This window comes from Leucoraja erinacea, chromosome 36 (assembly GCF_028641065.1).
Source record: "Leucoraja erinacea ecotype New England chromosome 36, Leri_hhj_1, whole genome shotgun sequence".
In the NCBI taxonomy this organism is placed as follows: Eukaryota; Metazoa; Chordata; class Chondrichthyes; order Rajiformes; family Rajidae; genus Leucoraja; species Leucoraja erinaceus.
In genome coordinates, this window is record NC_073412.1 from 2,327,612 (window position 1) to 2,350,861 (window position 23,250).

The following is a 23,250-nucleotide window of genomic DNA, read 5'->3' on the forward strand; positions in this document are numbered from 1 at the left end:
CTGTCTGTGGCAATGAATTCCACAGATTCACCACCCTCTGACTAAAGAAATTCCTCCTCATCTCCTTTCTAAAGGTACGTCCTTTCATCCTTCTGTTCTCAAGAGTCTCAAGTTCTTGAATTGTGACCAGAGGTTCGACCCACCTGAAGGCAGAAGCTGAGCTTTCACCACAGCTATCTCGATCTTCTTCCTGCTGTAGCTGACAAACTTATCTCCAACAAAGATCACAGTGGGGATTATAAAATAGATATGGAATCGCTGTGGCTGAAGCAGCGCGGCACTGCCGTGCAAGAGTATCTGTTTCAAAAAGACAAGAAAATAGTCAAATGACAAGGATGATTCGTTGTTTAAGAAGGAACTGCAGATGCTGGAAAATCGAAGGTAGACAAAAATGCTGGAGAAACTCAGCGGGTGCAACAGCATCTATGGAGCGAAGGAAATAGGCAACGTTTTGGGCCGAAATCCAATGTTGAAGAAGGAACTGCAGATGCTGGAAAATCGAAGGTAGACAAAAATGCTGGAGAAACTCAGCGGGTGCAGCAGCATCTATGGAGCGAAGGAAATAAGTGACGTTTCGGGTCGAGACCCGTCTTCAGACTGATGATTCATTGAATGGTTTATCAAGTTGTGATCATTATTGATACTTCCTTCAAACACAATCCACACTGTATGATTTTGAGGTCACAGAATGTAAGACCCCCTTAACCTGTCAAAGATAGGCCTGCTCTTATGTCTCAGTCCTAGTATATGGCTACCTTCAATTTAATTTTCGGTAAGTAGTCCTACCAGCTATTTTTAAAGTTACCACACATGGGTTGGTCATGCAGAACCACTGTGTACATATATTATGTACGTGGCTGATTTTTATTGCCATTATGTTTGTACATGTTTCTATCTGACTGGCTTTACTTGTTTCCGAAGAAATTTAATGGGCGGCTTTTATAGACGATGGAGATTTCAAGAATGATTGAATGAATTATGCTCTTCCATAGTAATTCGGCACTGTTCAATATTTACCTGGTTAGAAATTACCAGTGGTGTTCAACTTGCCACATCTGGTTGGTTGAGGGCGGCACGGTGGCGCAGCGGTAGAGTCGCTGCCTCACAGCGCCAGAGACCCGGGTTCGATCCTGACTACGGGTGCTGTCTGTACGGAGTTTGTACGTTCTTCCCGTGACCTGGTGGTTTATCATCGAGTGCTCCAGTTTCCCCCCACACTCCAAAGATGTACAGGTTTGTAGGTTAACTGGCTTTGATAAAAATGGTCAATTTTCCCTAGTGTGCAGGATAGTGGTAGTGTCCGGCGGGCACTCGGTAGGCCAGAGGGCTTATTTCCATGCTGTATCTATAAACTAAACCAAACTATATATAAGCAGGAGCTCTAGACTATAAACTCGCTGCCATTAGCTCATTAAATTAACCTCAAATTAATTTAATGTGAGTCTCTCGGCTTTATTCTCCCTTGGCTAGTAGTTGTCATACAGTGTGGAAAACAGGCCCTGTGGCCCAACTTGCCCACACCAATCACACGCATCCCACCTGCCTGTGTTTGACCAATATCCCTCTAAACTTATATAGGAAGGAACTGCAGATGCTGGTTTAAACCGAAGATAGATACAAAATGCTGGAGTAACTCAGCGGGACAGGCAGCATCTCTGGAGAGAAGGAATGGGTGACGTTTCAGGCTTAGACCCTCCCTCTAAACCTGTCCTATCCATGTACCTGTCCAAATGGTTCTTAAATGTTGCGATAGTCCCTGCCTCAACTACCTCCTCCGACAGCTCGTTACCCATCAGGTTTCCTTTTAAATCTATCATTATGAAACAGATCATTGCGATTATAAAAACAATGTTCTTACCAAGATATATATCACGATGTAGAGGTGGTGTGACAGCCAGAATGCCCGGAAGCTGATGCGCCGGAAGTAGTGCAAGGCAAAGATGTGTAGAAAAGAAAATACAAAGAGAAGAAGAACTCCAGTCATTCCTGAAAAACAAAAGAATATTTATGAAATTAATAACTATTTCATAAGTTTCATTTGGTGGATTTTTCTCCATTCAATGAATGTTTAGTAATCCTGCGGTTCCCCACAATTAGTCTTACTTTTAGTGTAGAGATACAGAGCAGAAACAGGCCCTTTGGCCCACCGAGTCCACACTGCTCAGCGATCCCCACACATGAACACATAAGGAGGGACAATTTTACATTTATACTGTAGATGGTTTATGCATGCAACCTATAATGTAGCTACCTCAATACCACTAACCACGCCCAGTCATCTCAGTATAACTGTGATATCTTCCCCTTGCTCCTCCCTTGGTTCCAGTATGCCTGAAGACTAGATGTAGTCAGTACTGGGACGTGTTTAACATGTGCCTTTATTAACGACTCAGTAAAGTTACAGTGTGTCAGACTTGACTCCTTTACATACACCAAGCCACTTATCCTACAAACCTGTCCGTCTTTGGAGTGTGGAAGGAAACCGAAGCTCTCGGAGAAAACCCACGCAGGTCACGGGGAGAACGGACAAACTCCTTACGGACAGCACCCGTAGTCAGGATTGAATCTGGGTCTCTGGCGCTGTAAGGCAGCAACTCTACCGCTGTACCAGCGTGCCGCCCCAAATGATTTCACAGATCATTAGATTTAAATGGTTTAATTTAACTCACATTAGAAAGCAACAGAACCAGCCAATGGCCAATAGTTTCTTTATTGTCAGGTGCATGCAGCTCAGCACGACTCTCCCCGTATACGAGCACAATCACCCCGGTCAGTACAGTGTGTACAGAACAACCCACCCACAGGCACCATTTTACAGTCCCAGCCGCAGCTGGCCACAAAGCCCATTGCAGCAGTCGCCTCTATTGCGGTCATCCTGCGATCCCATGTCCCTCTCCACGTCCAGCCCTCTCAGCCCTCCTTCCCCGAGGGCACCTCCTGCAGCACAGAGTCTCTGGCCCAGAGTAGGTGAATCGAGGACCAGAGGACAGAGGTTGAAGGTGAAGGGAGAAAAGATTTGATAGGAATCTGAGGGGTCACTCTTTCACACAGTGGGTGGTGGAGTGTATGGAACGAACTGCCAGAGGAGGTCGTTGAGGCTGGGACTATCCCAACGTTTACGAAACATTTAGACAGGTACATGGATAGGACAGGTTTGGAGGGATATGGGCCAAAGGCGGGCAGGTGCATCTTAAACTATCGAGCCCTTGTAATCTTCCCCCACATTGGATTGGCACTGCCCCTATCCACCTCCCCTCCAACCCCGTGGTGTAGAAACATCTACTGAAGAATTTCTAGTCCATTGGATTGGAAATGCATGCAATGTTGCTTGTGTGAAACACACCAGTGCATTGTACTCATGTTTCAGTATATTTCTTCACATCATTGCAGCTAAATTTCTGATGAAGATTTCTACTTATACGACACATTCTACAACTTGGGTCCTCCAGTAATGCTGCCTCACCCACCAAATTACTCCAGCACTTTGTGCTCTTTGCAAGATTTCTGCATCTGCAGTCTCTTTTATCTACAATCCATCTATTGCCTTCGTGAAAGGGGTGGGAGATTGCAACCTTCACGTGGTCCGCCCTGTTTCAACGAATGCAATCAACCCGGCATGCACAATCAAATAAGATCAAATAGAACAAGTTATCCTACAACTTTAGGCTGTGCACGCCATACGCAAGGAGACGAAGCCTTCACAAATATTTACAAGGGTGTACGAACCTGTAATATTGCGAAAAAACCACCAGTGGAACTTCAGGGGTATTTCGGACGGACCTACAAAAGACGATTTACTGAATCAAGAACCAGGTGCAGGAGTTTCGGCCCTACACATCACCGCGATTTAATATGATTGGCTGATCATGAATCAGTCACAGCCTTCTCTCCATAGATGTGGAAAACTGCAAAACTGTAACCACCTCAACTATTTGAGAAAGAAGAGATTCACCACTCTCTGTGTGATGAACAAGCAGGGGAGACCAAGTCAATGGATATCTTTAGGCAGAGAGGGATCATGCAGGGGAAAACTTGAAATTATTTGAGAAAGAATCATGACAAGACTCATAGATGTAGAGGGGAGGGAATGTAAGCTACCCCCTGGGGTGAAACCCAAGCGAAATATGAGGTGCTGTTCCCCCAATTTGCATTTGGCCTCCCTCTGACAATGGAGGAGGAATATGTTGGATAGCTAGACATAGAAGGCTTTGCTTCAGAATTGCCGAGCTACAGGAAGGATGCTGTTAAGCTGGAAAAGGTGCAACAAGGATTCCCAAGGATGTTACCAGGACAGGAGTTATTAGGAGAGACTGGGGTTGTATTACCTGAAGCGTAGGTGTTTGCGTAGGGGTGACCTTATAGAGGTGAATAATATTACGGAGGGCACAGATAAGGTGAATGGTCACAGTCTTTTTCCCAGGTAAGGGAGTCTAAAACTAGAAGGCAAATTTGAGCGTTAAGTTTGAGGTGAGAGAGGAAAGATTCAAAGGGAACCAAAGGCAGGTTTTTCACACAGAGAATGGTGGATATGTGGAACGAGCTGTCTAAGAAAGTGGGAGCAGTGGCTACAATTATAATGTTGAATAGACATTTAAACAATTGTATGGATAGGAAAGGCATGGAGGAATGTGGACCAGGTCCGCCAAATGGGACGAGCTCAGGTAGGCAATGTGGTCAGCATGAACGATTTGGGCCGAATGGCCTGTTTTTGAGCTCGTGTTTTATGTATTTTAATTTATTGTTTGGATTTTCGTATGTAATTTATGCGCCTCGTGTTAGCTGTATGTTCTGTTGTTCTGCCTGTTTCATGATGTCTTGCTTGTTTTCTTTTTTTCTGTACAGCACTTTGGTCAGCTTTGGTTGTTTTTTAAGGTGCTTAACAAATAAAGTTATTATTATTATTATTATTATTATTATTATTATAACTGGGTAACTCCAAGGCCACGATGAGAAAGAATTTCTTCTCTAAGTAGTTTGTAAACCTTTGGAATTCTCTCCCTCAAAGAGCTGGGATTATTGAGTCATTGAATACTAAAGGTGGAAACCGGCAGATATTTGAACAACATGCCACACACAGCTGTCGAGACCAAGTCAATGGATATCTTTAAGGCACAGATTGATAGAGTTTTGGTTGGAACTGGAGTCAGGGTTATGGGGAGAAGGCAGGAGAATGGGGTTGTGAGTGAAAGATAGATCAGCCATAATTGAATGGTAGAGTAGTCTTGATGGGCTGAATGGCCTAATTCTGCTGATGCAGTTTATGTCAAGGATTAAGGGGAGTAAGAGAGCAGGTGGTCAAGATTGGATCGTTCAAGACACTGTCCGCGTATTTCTACTATTGCTCTTTTCCGAAGCTCTTTTCGTTCTTATGTTCAGTTGATGGAAGATCTGCTTCAATTAGTTTATGCCCCACCTCATTACACCAACTATTACAACATGCAGGGATAGGAAACATCTATTTTGGCCTGGCAGACATTTCAATTACATGCCACAGTCAACTGTGGAGGCCAAGTCAATGGATATTTGTAAGGCAGGGATTGATAGATTCTTGATTAGTACGGGTGTCAGGGGTTATAAGGAGAAGGCAGGAGAATGAGGTTGAGAGGGAAAGATAGATCAGCCATGAGTGAATGGCGGAGTAGACTTAATGGGTCGAATGGCCCATTAAATCTGCTCTTATAACTTACGAACTTATGAAAAATAATAATTTAGAATTGCACAATTTCCAGGAGTGTGAAAGGTTCCATGTAAATTGGAATACATTAAATGTTTTAATGAATTACACTTACCCATCATCATAGATTGCACCAGGGAAGAGGCAAGCAAGAACATTGAGTGGATTAGCAGAGAATGAGTAGATATTGACTGCATGAGCTGCACTGTGGAGTACTGCAAAATGGAGTAAAAATTAAAATGTTACACGTATAATTGTAGTTCTGGCTTTCACAACCCATAACCAATAGGCAGCGAGTGGAACAACGGATCAGGTATTTATCTCTTATTGTTATTCTGCTCAAATTTAAACCACATTCATGATCTAAAGCGTCTTGTGCTCAATAGATTTAACCATGATGGTTAGCATGCCATGCCATGCCAACCAAGTTGGGAGGTCATGTTGCAGTTGTATAAGACGTTGGTGAGGCCACATTTAGAGTATTGTAGGAAGGTAGAGAACAGTGCTGGAGAAACTCAGCGGGTGAGGCAGCATCTGTAGCATCTGAGTTTCTCCAGCATTTTTATATAACTTCGATTTTTTTCAGCATCTGCAGTTCTTTCTTAAACATTTAGAGTATTGTGTTCAGTTCTGGGCACCATGCTATAGGAAAGATGTTGTCAAGCTGGACAGGGTATAGAGAAGATTTACGAGGATGTTGCCAGGACTGGGTGGACTGGTTGAGTAGGCCGGGACTATCCCAACATTTAAGAAACAGTTAGACAGGTACATGGATAGGGCAGGTTTGGAGGGATCTGGTCCAAACGCGGGCAGGTGGGACTAGTGCAGCTGGGACATGTTGGCCGGTGTGGGCAAGTTGGGCCGAAGGGCTTGTTTCCACACTGCATCACTCTATGACTCTCTGACTCATGCAAGGAAAGACACAAAGTGCTGGTTGTAACTCAGATGGGCCAGACAGCATCCCTGGAGAATGGGATTGGTCACTCTGTATTCAATTCAACTTTAATGTCATCGCACAAATACAAGTATGAGTACAACGAAATGCAGTTTTGCGTCAGTCCGTAGTAGTTGTACATAAAGAAATTAAAAAAAAAAAATAGAAAGAGAGAAGATACAGAATAATCAAGAATACAGAATAATTAAACAATGGGGACGGAGGGACCAGAGAAATGTATCGGCGGGACTCCGAGTTCTCCGATGTACTCATAGTCATCTGATTCTGCGGCCTTGCACTGTCATTTTAATAACTCTGGCACTGGCCATTCAAACCAGCTGCCCTGCACATTTTAATGACTGTTTCTACTGTATTTTAATGTTGCTGTTTTACCTGCTTTTAACTATTTATACTGTTTCATCAGGGACTGGATTGTTTTTACTGTTATTATGTGTGAAATGTTTTAAGTTACATGTGCGATGCTCCGGTATTCCCTGGGAAACGTCTTCTCATTTTGCACTGTACAACTGTTGCTTTGCAAGATGACAATAAAGGTTGATTGATTGATTGGTGACGTTTCAGACCCAGAAGATGGGTCCCAACCCGAAACGTCACCTGTCCATGTCCTCCAGAAACGCGGCCTGACCCGTTCACTACCTGAGGGGTGGCATACCTGAGAAGAAGGCAGCAGCCATTGCAATCCAGCGATGGAAGTCAACGGCTGAATCAAAGGGAATGTAGTGGTTGAGGAAGGTTTCGCGCAGTACAGTAATGAGGTTACGACACATGGTGAGAAGCAGGTAGGAGTACATAAAGGACACTGCTGCAGCTGAACCACGGGCAATGATCAGGCCGACTCTTGTGGTTTGGGGCACTCCAGAGTGCTCTCTTAAAACCGCATAATCTGTAGAGAAAGGCAGACACATCAGATGTGCAAACAAGAAACTAACAACAGCAACTTAACATCCCAAAGTCAATGCTCTGCATGGCCAACGTGCCAAAATATCTTCCCTCCATCCCTCCCTTCCATCCCTCCCCACGCTTCAAAGTCATAGAAACATAGAAATTAGGTGCAGGAGTAGGACATTTGGCCCTTCGAGCCTGCACCGCCATTCGATATGATCATGGCTGATCATCCAACTCAGTATAGAAACATAGAAACATAGAAATTAGGTGCAGGAGTAGGCCATTTGGCCCTACGAGCCTGCACCGCCATTCAATATGATCATGGCTGATCATCCAACTCAGTATCCTGTACCTGCTTTCTCTCCATACCCCCTGCTCCCTGTAGCCACAAGGGCCACATCTAACTCCCTCTTAAATATAGCCAATGAACTGTGGCCTCAACTACCTTCTGTGGCAGAGAGTTCCAGAGGTCATCTTGTTGAGTCTGATTGTACTCACAAACAGCTAACAACGGCCTGTTTCCTTTTCATCATCGACACCTTTTTGCAAATATCTTTCATTCATTTGTTCTATATCTCCCTACCTCACCATCTATATATCTCGTTCCCCTCTCCCCTGACTCTCAGTCTGAAGAAGTGACTCCAGCATTTTGTGTCTATCTTGTGGTTCCTCTCCTCTACTGTTCTAAAATGATTGAGAGGTGAGGTCAGAGTCAAGTTTTGGTAAGTGTATTCGCTAATGAAGATATGCAAGGACCGGGAATCTAAAGAGCAAGTAGAATTAGCTTCTGTTCAGCCAAGATCTAACAGAATATTGAAAACTAAAATACATTTCCGTTTCTTCCGTGCAAACAAAATGTGGTACTTACAGTAAGCACGCTCAGTAAAGACACCGACAGTAATAGCAAAGAAGATCAGGGCGCAAAAAATCTGGCGTTGATGGTTTTGAATGTATTGAATATATTCATAAATCTTCTGTTGAAATTTGTTTTTGGATTGCTTTTCCCGTTTTGCTTCTGCAAACACTTTTCTTGCCGGTTGAGAACTTCTGAAACGAAAATAGGGAAAAAATAAATCACTGAACATGCCTACGGAATAAAAGGACCATGGCAGCGGTAGAGTTGCTGCCTCACAGCGTCAGAGACCCGGGTTCGATCCTGATTACGGGCGCTGTCTGTACGGGGTTTGTACGTTCTCCCCGTGACCTGCGTGGGTTTTCTACGGGTGCTCTGGTTTCCTCCCACACTCCAGAGACGTACAGGTTTGTAGGTTAATTGGATTTGGTAAAATTGTAAAATTGTCCCTAATGTGTGCAGGATAGTGTTTGTGTACGGGGATCGCTGGTCGACGCAGGGTCGGTGGACCGAAGGTTCTGCTCCACACTGCATCTCTAAACTAAACTAAACTATGTATTGCCTTTTATACAGTCTGGTCCCAAATTCAGAGAAATATATTTGAAAGGCAATAATCGTAACACCCAAATCAGAAACCAACATTCACATTGCCAGCCTTTATAAACAACATGGCCTATTCTAGGAGCCTTTCCGTTGACTGGTTAGCACGCAACAAAAGTTTTTCACTGTACCTGTGACAATAAACTCAACTGAAACAACTATTGGACAAGATAGTCCTTTTGGTCTCATTTGGTTTCCTTCGGTTTCATAAGAACTGGAGGATCTTTTACATCCACCTCAGAAAATTCCTCCGTAGGAAAATGATGAAAGGGAAGAATCTATTCTTGAGTCTGGTGGTGCGTGGTTTCAAGGTTTCTTCCCCTCTCTTATCAGGCTTCCGAATGGTCTTTCCATAAGCCAGGTCTTTCCACTGTCCGATTCACCTCTACCCCATTGCAGACATTGGACTTTGTCTCTGGAACTGATGTGCTGTAAAGTTGAGAACCTTATCCTGCACTCTGTAACCGTGCTTTTGTTTTTTCAATTGCTCTCGAGCCCGACCTGATTGTATAGTATTGTTTGTATAGTATTACCTGATCTGATTGAATAGCATGCAAAACAAAGCTTGTCATAGTATCTCTGCACACGTGAAAATAATAAGCATCAACCAAAAGATAAACATTAACCATTCCTTTCCCTTCACACACGGTGCCAGCCTGACTTGTTGAGTTCCTTCAGCAATTTATTTTTGCTCCAGATTTCATCATCTGCAGTCTCTAGTACCTCACTGTTTTCTGCTAACTGGATAGCGTGCTACAAAATGTGAGGGACTTAGATGTGGCCCTTGTGGCTAAAGCAGGGAGGTTCTACTGCAGTTGTACAGGGTCTTGGTGAGACCACACCTGGAGTATTGTGTACAGTTTTGGTCTCCAAATCTGAGGAAAGACATTCTTGCCATAGAGGGACTACAGAGAAGTTTCACCAGACTGATTCCTGGGATGTCAGGACTTTCATATGAAGAAAGGCTGGATAGACTCGGTTTGTACTCGCTAGAATTTGGAAGATTGAGGGGGGATCTTATAGAAACTTACAAAATTCTTAAGGGGTTGGATGCAGGAAGATTGTTCCCGATGTTGGGGAAGTCCAGGACAAGGGGTCACAGTTTCAGGATAAAGGGGAAATCCTTTAGGACCGAGATGAGAAAAACATTTTTCACACAGAGAGTGGTGAATCTCTGGAACTCTCTGCCACATAAGGTAGTTGAGGCCACAGTTCATTGGCTATATTTAAGAGGGAGTTAGATGTGGCCCTTGTGGTTAAAGGGATCAGGGGGTATGGAGAGAAGGCAGGTACAGGATACTGAGTTGGATGATCAGCCATTATCATATTGAATGGCGGTGAGGGCTGGAAGGGCCGAATGGTCTACTCCTGCACCTATTTTGTATGTTTCTATGTTTCTAAAAAGGCTTCTCACTGTACCTCGGTACAGGTGACAATAATTAAACAGAACTAAACAAATTCTGAAAGGAAACAGTAAAAGTCTGAGGCATGAGAAATCAAAGTGTGATTTCAGCTATATTTCTGTTACTTCTTTATACCGTTAAAGGGCCTGTCCCACTTAAGCGACTTTTTCGGTGATAGGTCGTTGCAGGTTGGCGAAAGCTTTCAGCATGTTGAAAGTCCAGCGGGGACCAGAAAGACGCTACGACTCTTTGGGCGACTGAGGAGGCGACTCACGAGCGTACAGGCGACATGTCGCGGGGTGAAGCCCGTACGGTCGTGAGTAGTCGTCCAAAGAGTCGTACCTTGTTCTGGTCGCCGCTGGATTTTCAACATGTTGAACATTTTCGGCGACCTGCAACGACCTATGACGGGTTCCGGCAGTCGCCGAAAAAGTCGCGTAAGTGGGACAGGCCCGTTACAAGTTAAATAATGCCTTACTTTTTGCCAAATCGTTTCCGCAGGTCCTTAACAAAGCCGTCCTGACTTGCCGACTGGCTTGCTTCCAGTTCGTTAGCCTTCGGTTGGCTGGCTTCCGTATTTTCGACCTTTCTGAAAAACGCCAAAGAATGATATTCATAATGTCCCAGGAATATTTCACAAACCGTGATCGCGCCCAAACACAAATTCTTCCTCTGCTGTCTTTAAAATCAAGAGTTTTACACAGGAATATAGTGACCAGGTAGGGCAGACACCTGCAGAAATAACTGAATGGATTGACATTTATGCAATGACTTTTATGTTCTTACACTACCAAAGTACATTGCCACCAATAAATGTAGCACTAGCTGTAGTTACTCAGGGATATAAGCAGCCATATTTACAACAGTGAGTTCACAAAAGCATTAAATATGATAAATGATCTTGATGAATGAGTCTGAAGAAGGGTCTCGACTCGAAACATCACCTTTTCTCCAGAGATGCTGCCAATCCCGCTGAGTTACTCCAATATTTTGTGTCTATCTATAAAGAACGATCAGTTTGTAGAAGGATCCTGACTTGTCCATTCCCTCCACAGATGCTGCCTGGTCCGTTGAGTTCCTTCAGCACTTAGGAAACTAAGGAGCAGCTTTTTCACTCAGAGGGTGGTGGATATATGGAATAAGCTGCCAACGAAGGTAGTTGAGGCAGGTAGTATGATTATTTAACATATACCTGGGCAGGTACATGGATAGGAAACATTCATAGGTATATACGGGCAAATGACAACCAGATTAGATGGGGCATCTTGGTTGGCATGGTAGAGTTGGGCTGAAGGGCCTGTTTCCATGCTGCATCACCAAAACCAACACTAAATCTCTCTTCAGTCGTGCAATTTCCGTTGCAATTGATGGTTTTTCTAATTGAAACTAAATGTGTTATATGATTCACGTTCTAGCCTGTGTCGTCTGTATATCCTCCATTAGCTTCATAGTTTTGAAGACCTCCAATAGCTTCCTCCCACAGTTGTCCCCAGGTTACTCACTCCTCTTGCTTTTTCTTCGTTATGAAGGAAACTCGAGTGGCTCCGCCACGACCCTGGTCTTTCGCACCTGGTGGCATAAATGAGATAACAAAGGTGAATCTGAAACTCCCAACATAACTGTCACAAGATGTGCCGGATTGAGATAAAATTACCATCTTTAGGTGGCAATTAGACAGACACTTAGGCAAGTCATAGCTCGATAGCTCACGGTAAATAAGATTAGTGTAGATGGGCGGTCACGGTGGCGCAACGATAGAGTTGCTGCCTTACAGCGCTTGCAATGCCAGAGACCTGGGTTCTACTCCGACTGCAGGTGCTGTCTGCACAGAGTTTGTATGTTCTCCCTGTGACCTGCGTGGGTATTCTCCGAGATCTTCGCTTTCCTCCCACACTCCAAAGATGTTCAGGTTTGGCTTGGCGTATGTGTAAAAATTATCCCTAGTGTGTGTGTGTGTGTGTGTGTAGGATAGTGTTAATGTGCGGGGATCGCTGGTCGGCATGGACACGGTGGGCCGAAGGGCCTGTTTCCGCGCTGTATCTCCAAACTAAAGATGGGCAAACATAAAATGCTTTCAATAAATAAATGTAATCATTGTATTATCCATTGACCAATCTCAATGGAAGGCTGTGAAAAATCATAGCCTCGTGTTGCATTTGATATTTGGAGTTTAGGATTTAATGCCAAACAAATGACCAAGAGAATGGTGAAATGTCTTTACTGACCCTTCACATTGAGCTGAGCCAACTCCAACTCATTGTAATGATCTCGGAACAAATAATGGAAATCTTCCCACATTAACTCCTCCTTATTTTCAAATCCAGCTTCTTTGAACATTGACTCCATCACCTTTTCTATCTGATCTTTTGACAAGCAGTTGTTAGAGATCTCGATGAAAGATCTAAAAAATAAAAAGGTGAAAGCAAATAGAAATAGATTAGTAATCCAAAATGATGCCCTCTCTTTAGCTCTTAGATAGAAAGCATTGAGAATGAACAATTGTCTGGAAATAATAATAAAACTATTTTTTAACAGGCTATTTAGGTGGTGCAGCGGTAGAGTTAGTTGCCTTACAGCGCCAGAGACCCAGGTTCGATCCTGACTACAGGTGCTGACTGTTTGGAGTTTGTACGTTCTCCCCATGACCGCGTGGGTTTTTTTCCCCAGGGTTTCCTCCCACACTCCAAGGCCAAACAAGTTTGTAGGTTAATTGGCTTGGTAAAATTGTAAATTGTCCCTAGTGTGTAGGACAGTGCTATTGTACGGAGATCGCTGGTAGGCATGTTCTCGGTGGGTCGAAATGCCTATTTCCGTGCTGTATCTCTAAGCTAAACTAAACTAAACAAAACGTCACGCATTCCTTCACTCCAGAGATGCCTGTCCGTTGAATTACTCCAGCTTTTTGTGTCTATCTGCAGTTCCTTCCTGTTTTCAAGAGAGAGTTAGATTTAGCTCTTAGGGCTAAGGGAATCAAGGGATATGGGGGAAAAAACAGAACAGGGTACTGATTTTGGATGAACAGCCATGATCATATTGAATGGCAGTGCTGACTCAAAGGGCCGAATGGCCTACTACTGCACCTATTTTCTATGTTTCTTTGTTCCTTCACAGACAACTCCACAGCCTCCTGAAACAGCATTGATGACAAATGATGAAACGGGATGAACTAACTATAATATTGAGCCGGTAAGGTTAATTTAATTACCTGAGTAGTTGTGAGAACTCTTCCTTCGACATGGACCCACTTCCATCAACATCATACATTTTAAACATGAGCTTAGATTTCTCTTCTGGGGAACCTGCGGAAGGAAATTGGGATAGTTTTCAATTAGTATATGCTGGAAATAGTAATCAGCTTCTGTAACAGGAAGATGATCTACAGTGTAAGAAAGGAACTGCAGATGCTGGTTTAAACCGAAGATAGACATGAAAAAGTTGGTGTAACTCAGCAAGAAGGGTCTCGCCCTGGGATGTCAGGACTGTCTTTCTGAAGAAAGACTGGATAGACTGGTTCCTCTCTAGAATTTAGAAGATTGAGAGGGGATCTTATAGAAACTTACAAAATTCTTAAGGGGTTTTACAGGCTAGATGCAGGAAGATTGTTCCCGATGTTGGGGAAGTCCAGGACAAGGGGTCACAGCTTAAGGATAAGGGGGAAATCCTTTAAAACCCGAGATGAGAAGAAAGATTTTCACACAGAGAGTGGTGAATCTCTGGAACTCTCTGCCACAGAGGGTAGTTGAGGCCAGTTCATTGGCTATATTTAAGAGGGAGTTAGATGTGGCCCTTGTGGCTAAGGGGATCAGGGGGTATGGAGAGAAGGCAGGTACGGGATACTGAGTTGGATGATCAGCCATGATCATATTGAATGGCGGTGCAGGCTCGAAGGGCCGAATGGCTACTCCTGCACCTAATTTCTATGTTTCTATGTTTCTATGAAACGTCACCCATTCCTTCTCTCCAGAGATGCTGCCTGTCCCGCTCAGTTACTCCAGCATTTTGAGACAATCTAGTGATGGTTTTACGCCTTGCTGGGTGATTGAAAGTGCTTGCTTGTTGGAGCAACATGGAGGGAGGAATATATATTTGGCCACCCATGCATAAAGATGGGTCACGACCTGAAACGTCACCCACTTCTTCTCTCCAGAGATGCTGCCTGTCCCGCTGAGTTACTCCAGCACGTTGGGTCTATCTTTGGTGTAAACCAGCATCTGTAGTTCCTTCTTACACAAATATTCTCATCAACCATTTGGCAGTACCAAAGTAGCTTTTCTCACATGAACATGTATTTGTTTAGTAAGGTCTGATTATTTGATTAGTAAGGGTGTCAGGGTTTATGGGGAGAAGACAGGGGAATGGGGTTGAGAGGGAGAGAGATAGATCAGCCATGATTGGATAGTGGAATTGACCTGATGGGCTGAATGACCTAATTCTGCTCCTATCACTTATGATCTTCGATACTCAGTTCCGTTTCCACCATAACTGTGGATGGCTAATGCAATTGGCAAGCGACCATTGCGATTGGCACTTTTGCGATAAGATTCTATTAAACAGTGCAACATACAGCCTTTAGTAAAGTTATTGATGTTAAAAAGGACATTGTTAGGTGTGGGATTGGTGATAACGAGTATATCAGTCTGAAGAAGGGTCTCGACCCGAAACGTCACCTATTTCCTTCGCTCCATAGATGCTGCCTCACCTGCTGAGTTTCTCCAGCTTTTTTGTCTACCTCGCCCTGATTGAATGGTGGAGTAGATTTGATGGGCCGAATGGCCTAATTTTGCTCCTAGCACATATGATCTTATGATCATCCCAAGTTCAGGGTTACCTTTCATCAGGATTACAAAGATATCCAGGAACTCCCGGAACGACAGGTAGCCATTTCCATCTTTGTCAGCCAGTAAAAACATCTGCTCCACGAACATGGAGTCTTCCTTCACTCCCAGTGCGTCCGCAAACTCTGCACTCGTCAGTTCGCAGGTCAGAGACTCTTTTGCTTTCTTGGTGGTTTCATTGTCAAAGTTCCCAACGTCAGTCCCCTCAATCTCCAGAACCTAGATGCGGCAGAGAATGCAGAGGTGGGTAATATTATTCAAGCAAAGAGTAGGTAGGGTTGGTCGGAGGGACTGATGTCTACCTCACTGAGGTTGAACCATAGCTGCCACCTCCTATATCCCCTTCTAGATTATGACCCCCACCAGCTCTCCCCAGTCACCAGGGGCGGCACGGTGGCGCAGAGACCCGGGTTCAATCCTGACTACTGGTGCTGTCTGTACGGAGTTTGTAGGATCTCCAGTTTCCCCCCACATTCCCTAGTGTGTTGGATAGAACTAGTGTACGGGGCGATTGCTCGATGGCATGGACTCGGTGGGCCGAAGGACCTGTATCTCTGAACTAAACTAAACTAAATTTTCTGTTTTCACAATAAAGAGTAGGCACAATAATTTGTGCACCTATTCCCCCCCCCATCTCCCTTCTGTTTTTTCTGTTTCTTGTTTTTTGTGCTAATTGTATGTATGCACTGAGTACGAGCAGCTTTCAGTTTCACTGTACATGTATAGTGACAATAAATGGCATATCTGTATCTATATCTATCTAAACTGCATGTTGAACAGGTTGCCCAGGAACCCTCTGGCAGTTACGTTCAGATCTTGGCGTAATAAGGACGTTACAGATGCAAACGTCAAAATTATATAATTAAATGATATTATTACTGCATATATTTAATAGAGTTGTTGCCTTACAGCTCTTGCAGTGGCAGAGTCCCGGGTTCGATCCCTGGTATATACGGAGTTTTTGTACGTTCTCCCCGTGATTGCGTGGGGTTTCTCCGGGTGCTCCGATTTCCTCCCACATTCCAAAGACGTACAAGTTTTGTAGGTTAATTGGCTTGGGGTTTGTATACTTGGTATAAGTGTAAATTGTCCCTAGTGTGTGTAGGCAGTGGCGGACTGGCCAGGGTGTCAGCTTGCCCGATGGCAAGTGGGCCCCTGATGAAGTGGGCCCCCTTTGTCTCCTGGCAACCAATATTTTTTGACCCAGTCCGCCTCTGCTTGTAGGCTTGTGTTAGTGTGCGGAGATCGCTGGTCGGCGCGGACTCGGTGGGCCGAAGGGCCTGTTTACGCGCTGTATCTCTAAACTAAGCTAAACTAAATACAAACTAATAGTTTTAAAGGCTGCTAAACAGCTTCCTTCCACAGGCTGTGAGGCTGCTAAACAGTCACTCCACCTGATTCTGCTGCTTTTGCACTGACAATTCAATAACTGGCACTGAGTAATAACTCTGGCACTGGCTCAGGCCACTTAAACCAGCTGCCCTGGACATTGTTGACTGTTTTTTAAATTGTATTTTCATGTTGCTTTTTTACCTGCACTTTTTTTTAACTATTCGTCCTGTTTTTATCAGGAACTGGATTGTTTTTATTTATGTGTGAAATGTTTGAGTTTTTATGTGCGATGCTCCGGTATTCCCTGAGAAACATCTTCTCATTTTGCACTGTACAATTGTTGCTTTGCATGATGACAATAAAAGGATGATGATGATGATAATGATACCTGTGCGAACACACGACGGAAAAATGTATCCAAGATCTTAATTCGATGCTGCTTTGTTACAGCTTCCTTCAACAGTGTTCGTTCTTTCACTTCATGCACCAGCATACGTAAGCCGTGTTGTTCCAGGTACGTTTTTAAATTCTCCACAAATTCTTCGCGTTCCTCTTCATCATTGAACATCAGCACCTGAGGACCAAAGGAATAGATGATTACAAATGTCACTTTCAAAACAACTGGAGAAATGCAATTTTTATTTGTTGCTGTTGATGATAAGTTCATCTATGTCAAGGAAGGAACTGCAGGTGTTTAAGAAGGAACTGCAGATGCTGGAGAATCGAAGGGTACACAAAAAAGCTGGAGAAACTCAGCGGGTGCAGCAGCATCACGCTGAGTTTCTCCAGCTTTTTTGTGTAACCAAGGAACTGCAGGTGATGGTTTACACTGACGATAGACACAAAATGCTGGAGTAACAGAGATGCTGCCTATCCTGCTGAGTTACTCCAGCGCTTTGTGTCTATCCTTTTGCGTTATATCTGTCTAATTGGTGTTATAAAAACGCACATAATGATATGTTGACACGATGATATAATGGAAGTTTGGAGGAAGGATGGGATTGAGCATGTACTAAAGTTTGGGTTGCCACAGTGGCTCAGATGGTGGAGCTGTTGTCCCACAGCTCCAGAGACCCAGGTTGAATTAGGACCTTGGGTGCTGTCTATGTGGAGTTTGCACTGTAATCGCGTGGGTTTCCTCCAGGTGCTCTGGTTTCCTCCCACATCCCAAAAGGCGATTGGAAACGGGCCCTTTGGCCCTTCCTGGTTTACAAGCATTGCCACTGCTTTAGATCAACTGGTAAGGAAAAGCCTCAAGAATTGTGTAAAAAGTAGATGCACAAAAGCCAATTTCTTCTCACCAGATCATATTCCTTGGGGACCTTCAGCAGCAAAGCTCGTTGTTCCTTGTCAGTGGATTGAATGATATCCAAATGGGTCTGCATTCCAAGCTTGATGTTTCGGAGTACTGATCGCTTATTGTCCTTGACTTTAATGCACTTATTGGAATCAAGGGAAATGTTGATACGCCGCAGAGCATCCTTGGGACCTTGCCATTCAGAGGCTAAATGGAGTGCAAGAATATTCGTTACATATAGAAACATAGACAATAGGTGCAGGAGGAGGCCATTCGGCCCTTCGAGCCTGCACCGCCATTCAATATGATCATGGCTGATCATCCAACTCAGTATCTCATCCCTGCCTTCTCTCCATACCCCCTGATCCCTTTAGCTACAAGGGCCACATCTAACTCCCTCTTAAATATAGCCAATGAACTGTGTGGCCTCAACTACCTTCTGTGGCAGAGAATTCCACAGATTCACCACTCTCTGTGTGTGAAAAAAAAATGTTTTTCTCATCTCGGTCCTAAAAGATTTCCCCCTTATCCTGAAACTGTGACCCCTTGTTCTGGATTTCCCCAACATCGGGAACAATCTTCCTGCATCTAGCCTGTCCAACCCCTTAAGAATTTTGTAAGTTTCTGTAAGATTCCCCCTCAATCTTCTAAATTCCAGCGAGTACCATCTAGTTTAGTTTAGAGATAACAAACATCTAGTTTAAGGTAGACAAAAATGCTGGAGAAACTCAGCGGGTGCAGCAGCATCTATGGAGCGAAGGAAATAGGCACTGTTTCGGGTCGAAACCCTGAAGGAAATAGGCAACGTTTCGGGTCGAAACCCGTAAGGGTTTCGGGACGAAACGTTGCCTATTTCCTTCGCTCCATAGATGCTGCTGCACCCGCTGAGTTTCTCCAGCATTTTTGTGTACCTTCGATTTTCCAGCATCTGCAGTTCCTTCTTAAACAAACATTTGGTTTAGTTTAGAGATACAGCGCGGAAACAGGCCCTTCTGCCCACCGAGTCCATGCTGACCAGTGATCCCCGCACACTAACACTACCCTACACACACACACACACAGTCGGACAATTTTTACATTTACCAGGCCAATTAACCTGCAAACCTGTACGTCCTTGGAGATCAATCATTCATTATAGGTAATAATAATAAAACATGCTTTAAATATTTCAAATCTTACAGCTATGCCTACAAAATCAAATGTGGAATCACAAAAATATGTAAAAGTTTCCTATTCATTAATTTCGACGATTGTTAATTTTTTTTTAAATTACTCATAACTATCACCTTAATTAACGAGGGATTTGGGCTCATAGGTTGAAGGCCACAACGTTGCAATTTTAAACTGGCTGCCGTGTTACTGGGGCATCTCATTTCAATGGAGTAAAATGATTTATTAATTATTAACTAAATACTATTATTTGTAACAGTCTCAGTTGCAACTTTCCTATTCAAAACATTTTACTTTAGACTTTAGAGATATAGCACGGAAACAGGCCCTTCGGCCCACTGAGTCCATGCTGACCCGCGATCACTCATACATTTGCACTATCCTACACACCAGGGACAATTTACAATTGTTACCGCGGTCAGTTAACCCACAAACCTGCACGTCTTTGGGATGTGGGAGGAAACCGGAGCACCCGGAGAAAACCCACGCGGTCACAGGGAGAACGTGCAAACTCCGTACAGACAGCACCCGTAGTCAGGATCGAACCTGGGTGTCTGGCTCTATAAGGCAGCAACTCTACCACTGCACCACTGTGCCTGACCTGCTAAGTTGCTGCAGTACTTTGTGTCCGTTTGTGTAATAGGACACAATCCAAAATAGAGTTTTCTCACCTTGGATTTTTTCTCCTGCTGAAATTTGTTTCTTCACAGAAGGTTTCTTGGGCTGCATTCTTCTCTTTTCTCTCTTTCGTGAAATACTTATACTGAAAGCCACAAGTAAAGCCGCTGCAAAAAATGTAAAAAGTCTCCATTACATACAAAGTCATAAACAAAGTTCTTCTCAACTTCAAAGCAATCTGACCCACGTGAATTTTCTCTCCGACCTCTTTCGACTTTAGACTTGAGAGATACATTGCGGAAACAGGCCCTTCGGCCCACCGAGCCCGGGTTGACCAGCGATCACCCCGTACACGAGCCTACACACACTCTAGGGACAATTTTTACACCTTACCAAAGCCAAATTACCCCGCAAACCTCTCTTGGTGACTCAACAAGTTCCAAGTGTAGACACAAGGAACTGCAGATGCTGGTTTACAGAAAGTATCAGAGTAACTCAGCAGATCAGGCATCTCTGGAGACCATAGAAAAATGACATTTGGGGTCTCGACCTGAAACACCATCTATCCATGTTCTCATAGAAACATAGAAATTAGGTGCAGGAGTAGGCCATTCGGCCCTTCGAGCCTGCACTGCCATTCAATATGATCATGGCTGATCATCCAACTCAGTATCCCGTACCTGCCTTCTCTCCATACCCCCTGATCCCCTTAGCCACAAGGGCCACATCTAACTCCCTCTTAAATATAGCCAATGAACTGGCCTCAACTACCCTCTGTGGCAGAGAGTTCCAGAGATTCACCACTCTCTGCGTGAAAAAAGTTCTTCTCATCTCGGTTTTAAAGGATTTCCCCTTTATCCTTAAGCTGTGACCCCTTGTCCTGGACTTCCCCAACATCGGGAACAATCTTCCTGCATCTAGCCTGTCCAATTAAGAATTTTGTAAGTTTCTATAAGATCCCCTCTCAATCTTCTAAATTCTAGAGAGTATAAACCAAGTCTATCCAGTCTTTCTTCATAAGACAGTCCTGACATCCCAGGAATCAGTCTGGTGAACCGTCTCTGCACTCCCTCTATGGCAATAATGTCCTTCCTCAGATTTGGAGACCAAAACTGTACGCAATACTCCAGGTGTGTTCTCCAGAGACGCTGCCTGACCAGCTTGATTCATTTTACAACACTGCTTTAATCGGCGTGTGCCATCTACATGATGAAGCCCCTTTTATTGTATGCTTCTTATGATAAAATAGAATCTACAAACCTAAAGGAAAACAGCAGAGGGCCACAATGAGTATTCCGAAACCCGCTCCACTGCCCTGAAAATAGTGCAGCGTGCTGACCTCAACACATGGCTCCATATCCTCAGCGGTCAGCTGTGCCGGCTGGCTACAGGGGTCACCTGTCAGCATACAAAACATCGAAAATTAGTGCGATAATATTGACCAAGCATCTCTTAAGCAGTAGTAAAAAAGGAACTGCAGATGCTGGTTTACAAAGGACGCAAAGTGTTGGGCCTCCTCTGGATCCTCTCCAGAGCCAGCACATCCATCCTCAGGTATGGTGCCCAACCTGTACTCATTTACATACGACCCAGGTCCGGTCAGCTTGGCTTCTTACCTTCTCTCAAGTAGAATACTTCATTCTGAATGTCCCCTGGCTCTGCAGTCGTTGTTGCCAGTACAACGTCTCCAAACGTTGTTGCCCAAATGATACTAAGCTCTGCCTGGGTAAAAATTCTGTAGGGAACAGAATTCGTCAGAATGCCATCATTTTTACCAATCGAACGTCTTTAGTTGATGTTTCTCATTTATAATATTTCGTACTACAGAATTGTTAAACCTCACTGTCATTTCATCTGTGGCATTTTAAATCTCCAGCATCACTTAAGTTAATCCAGGAATTAAAGCAGTATTTGCCAGTGTGGTGTATCAGTAAGAAAACTATCAAAGTGCCCATTGGTTGGCACAGTGCCATTGCTGGTAGAGCCTCTGCCTCACAGCGCCAAAGACCCGGGTTCGATCCTGGCTACGGGTGCCACCAGCGTGGAGTTTGCATGTTCTCCCCGTGATCCCAAGGGCTTGCTCCGGGAGCTCCGGTTTCCTCCCATATCCCAAGGACGTGCGGGTTTGTAGGTTAATTGGCCCTCTGTATATTGTCCCTAGTGTGCAGGGAGTGGATGAGAAAGTGGGATGGCATAAAACTAGGGTGATCCATGGTCGGCGTGGGCTGAAGGGCCTGTTTCCATGCTCTATCTCAAACTCTTTATGGATAAAATCGTATATTATTCTTTTATTCTGTTCCTACATGTAGAGTATTATAAACCACACCTTTTTCAAGCATTTATTAATCCATCTGCCAAATATGGAAACAATGGCTCGAGAGTGATGATCTTAACTCACCCATTCTTGGTATTTTCGAACCAGAATCGATCCCCATCCCGTAAGTGCTCAAATTGTTTTCTGATGATGTTGGGAAAGAGTCGTGAAGTGCTCTCGCTGTTTTCCAGCATGCCGCCGACAAACAGCTCCAGTTTGGATATGTCGTTGTTGTACAGCGCTGCTAATCGGTTTATGAGCTGGTGAACAGGAGAGAAAGGGCATCTCTCAGCATTGCCTCATAGAAACATAGAAACATAGGTGCAGGAGGAGGCCATTCGGCCCTTCGAGCCTGCACCGCCATTCATTGTGATCATTCAGAACATTTTGAAAAATGACTGGATGGGAATTTGGGATACGATACGATAAAACATTATTTATCCCAGGAGGAAAATTGATCTGCCAACAGTCATTAAAATAACACAAAATACATGAAACATTAAATTAAAGTTACGAGCGGAAAGGATTGGGGATGTGCAAAGATTGGGGGGAGGGGGGGGGGTCAGACTCGGCCTACTCCATGACTGAAGGGGGATAGAACGGGTGATCGAAGGATGCCACGGACTTGGTGGGCCGATGGGCCTGTTTCCATGAAGATAGACACAAAAAGCAGAAATGACAGGGGATCAGACAGCATCTCTGAAGAAAGGGAACAGGTGACGTTTCGGGTCGAGACCCTTCTTCAGACTGAGGTGTTGTCTGTCCGAAAATATAACCACATAACAATTACAGCACGGAAACAGGCCATCTCGGCCCTTCTAGTCCGTGCCGAACACCTACTCTCACCTAGTCCCATCTACCTGCACTCAGACCATAACCCTCCATTCCTTTCCCGTCCATATACCTATCCAATTTATTTTTAAATGATAAAATCATGTGATGCAGCGGTACCGTAAGGATTGCTGATTTCAGTTCATGACGCGGATAGATCTACATCTCCGAATACAGATGTGAAAAATTCTCTTTTAAGGGGCCTTCTCTTCTATTTCTACTTTCCACTTTCTCTCTTCCTTTTTTATTTTTTATATACACACTTCACGTTTTTCTGCTCTCTACCATCTATTTTTCCACTTTTTCCCCTTCCTATTGTGTTCTTTTTCTTGTCTTGCTTACTTCCTTCTTATAACATAAAACTAGAGGTTGTACATAGAATGGATTACGGTATTACATAGTTGGCACCTAAAATTAGGTTCCACTGTACTGTTTTGTGCTGTATTAACTTCTAATAAAATAAACAAAAAAATAAATAAATAA

The 23,250-nt window shown here is 44.0% G+C and overlaps 1 protein-coding gene across 1 annotated transcript in view; it reads right to left on the minus strand.

Moving 5' to 3' along the window:
* Positions 1 to 23,250, minus strand: part of LOC129713673 (dual oxidase 2-like) — a 59,692-nt gene that overhangs the window by 6,956 nt on the left and 29,486 nt on the right. The window contains exons 13-29 of the mRNA XM_055662919.1: positions 22,021 to 22,196; positions 21,239 to 21,357; positions 20,883 to 21,020; positions 19,676 to 19,789; positions 17,839 to 18,041; positions 16,926 to 17,111; positions 15,199 to 15,424; positions 13,576 to 13,669; positions 12,596 to 12,771; positions 11,873 to 11,939; positions 10,849 to 10,959; positions 8,383 to 8,561; positions 7,282 to 7,512; positions 5,788 to 5,889; positions 3,727 to 3,774; positions 1,859 to 1,986; positions 144 to 297 (exon numbers count right to left, since the gene is read on the minus strand). Of these exons, the coding sequence (XP_055518894.1) occupies positions 144 to 297; positions 1,859 to 1,986; positions 3,727 to 3,774; positions 5,788 to 5,889; positions 7,282 to 7,512; positions 8,383 to 8,561; positions 10,849 to 10,959; positions 11,873 to 11,939; positions 12,596 to 12,771; positions 13,576 to 13,669; positions 15,199 to 15,424; positions 16,926 to 17,111; positions 17,839 to 18,041; positions 19,676 to 19,789; positions 20,883 to 21,020; positions 21,239 to 21,357; positions 22,021 to 22,196 (2,452 nt within the window). The remainder of the gene's footprint in view (positions 1 to 143; positions 298 to 1,858; positions 1,987 to 3,726; positions 3,775 to 5,787; positions 5,890 to 7,281; positions 7,513 to 8,382; positions 8,562 to 10,848; positions 10,960 to 11,872; positions 11,940 to 12,595; positions 12,772 to 13,575; positions 13,670 to 15,198; positions 15,425 to 16,925; positions 17,112 to 17,838; positions 18,042 to 19,675; positions 19,790 to 20,882; positions 21,021 to 21,238; positions 21,358 to 22,020; positions 22,197 to 23,250) is intronic.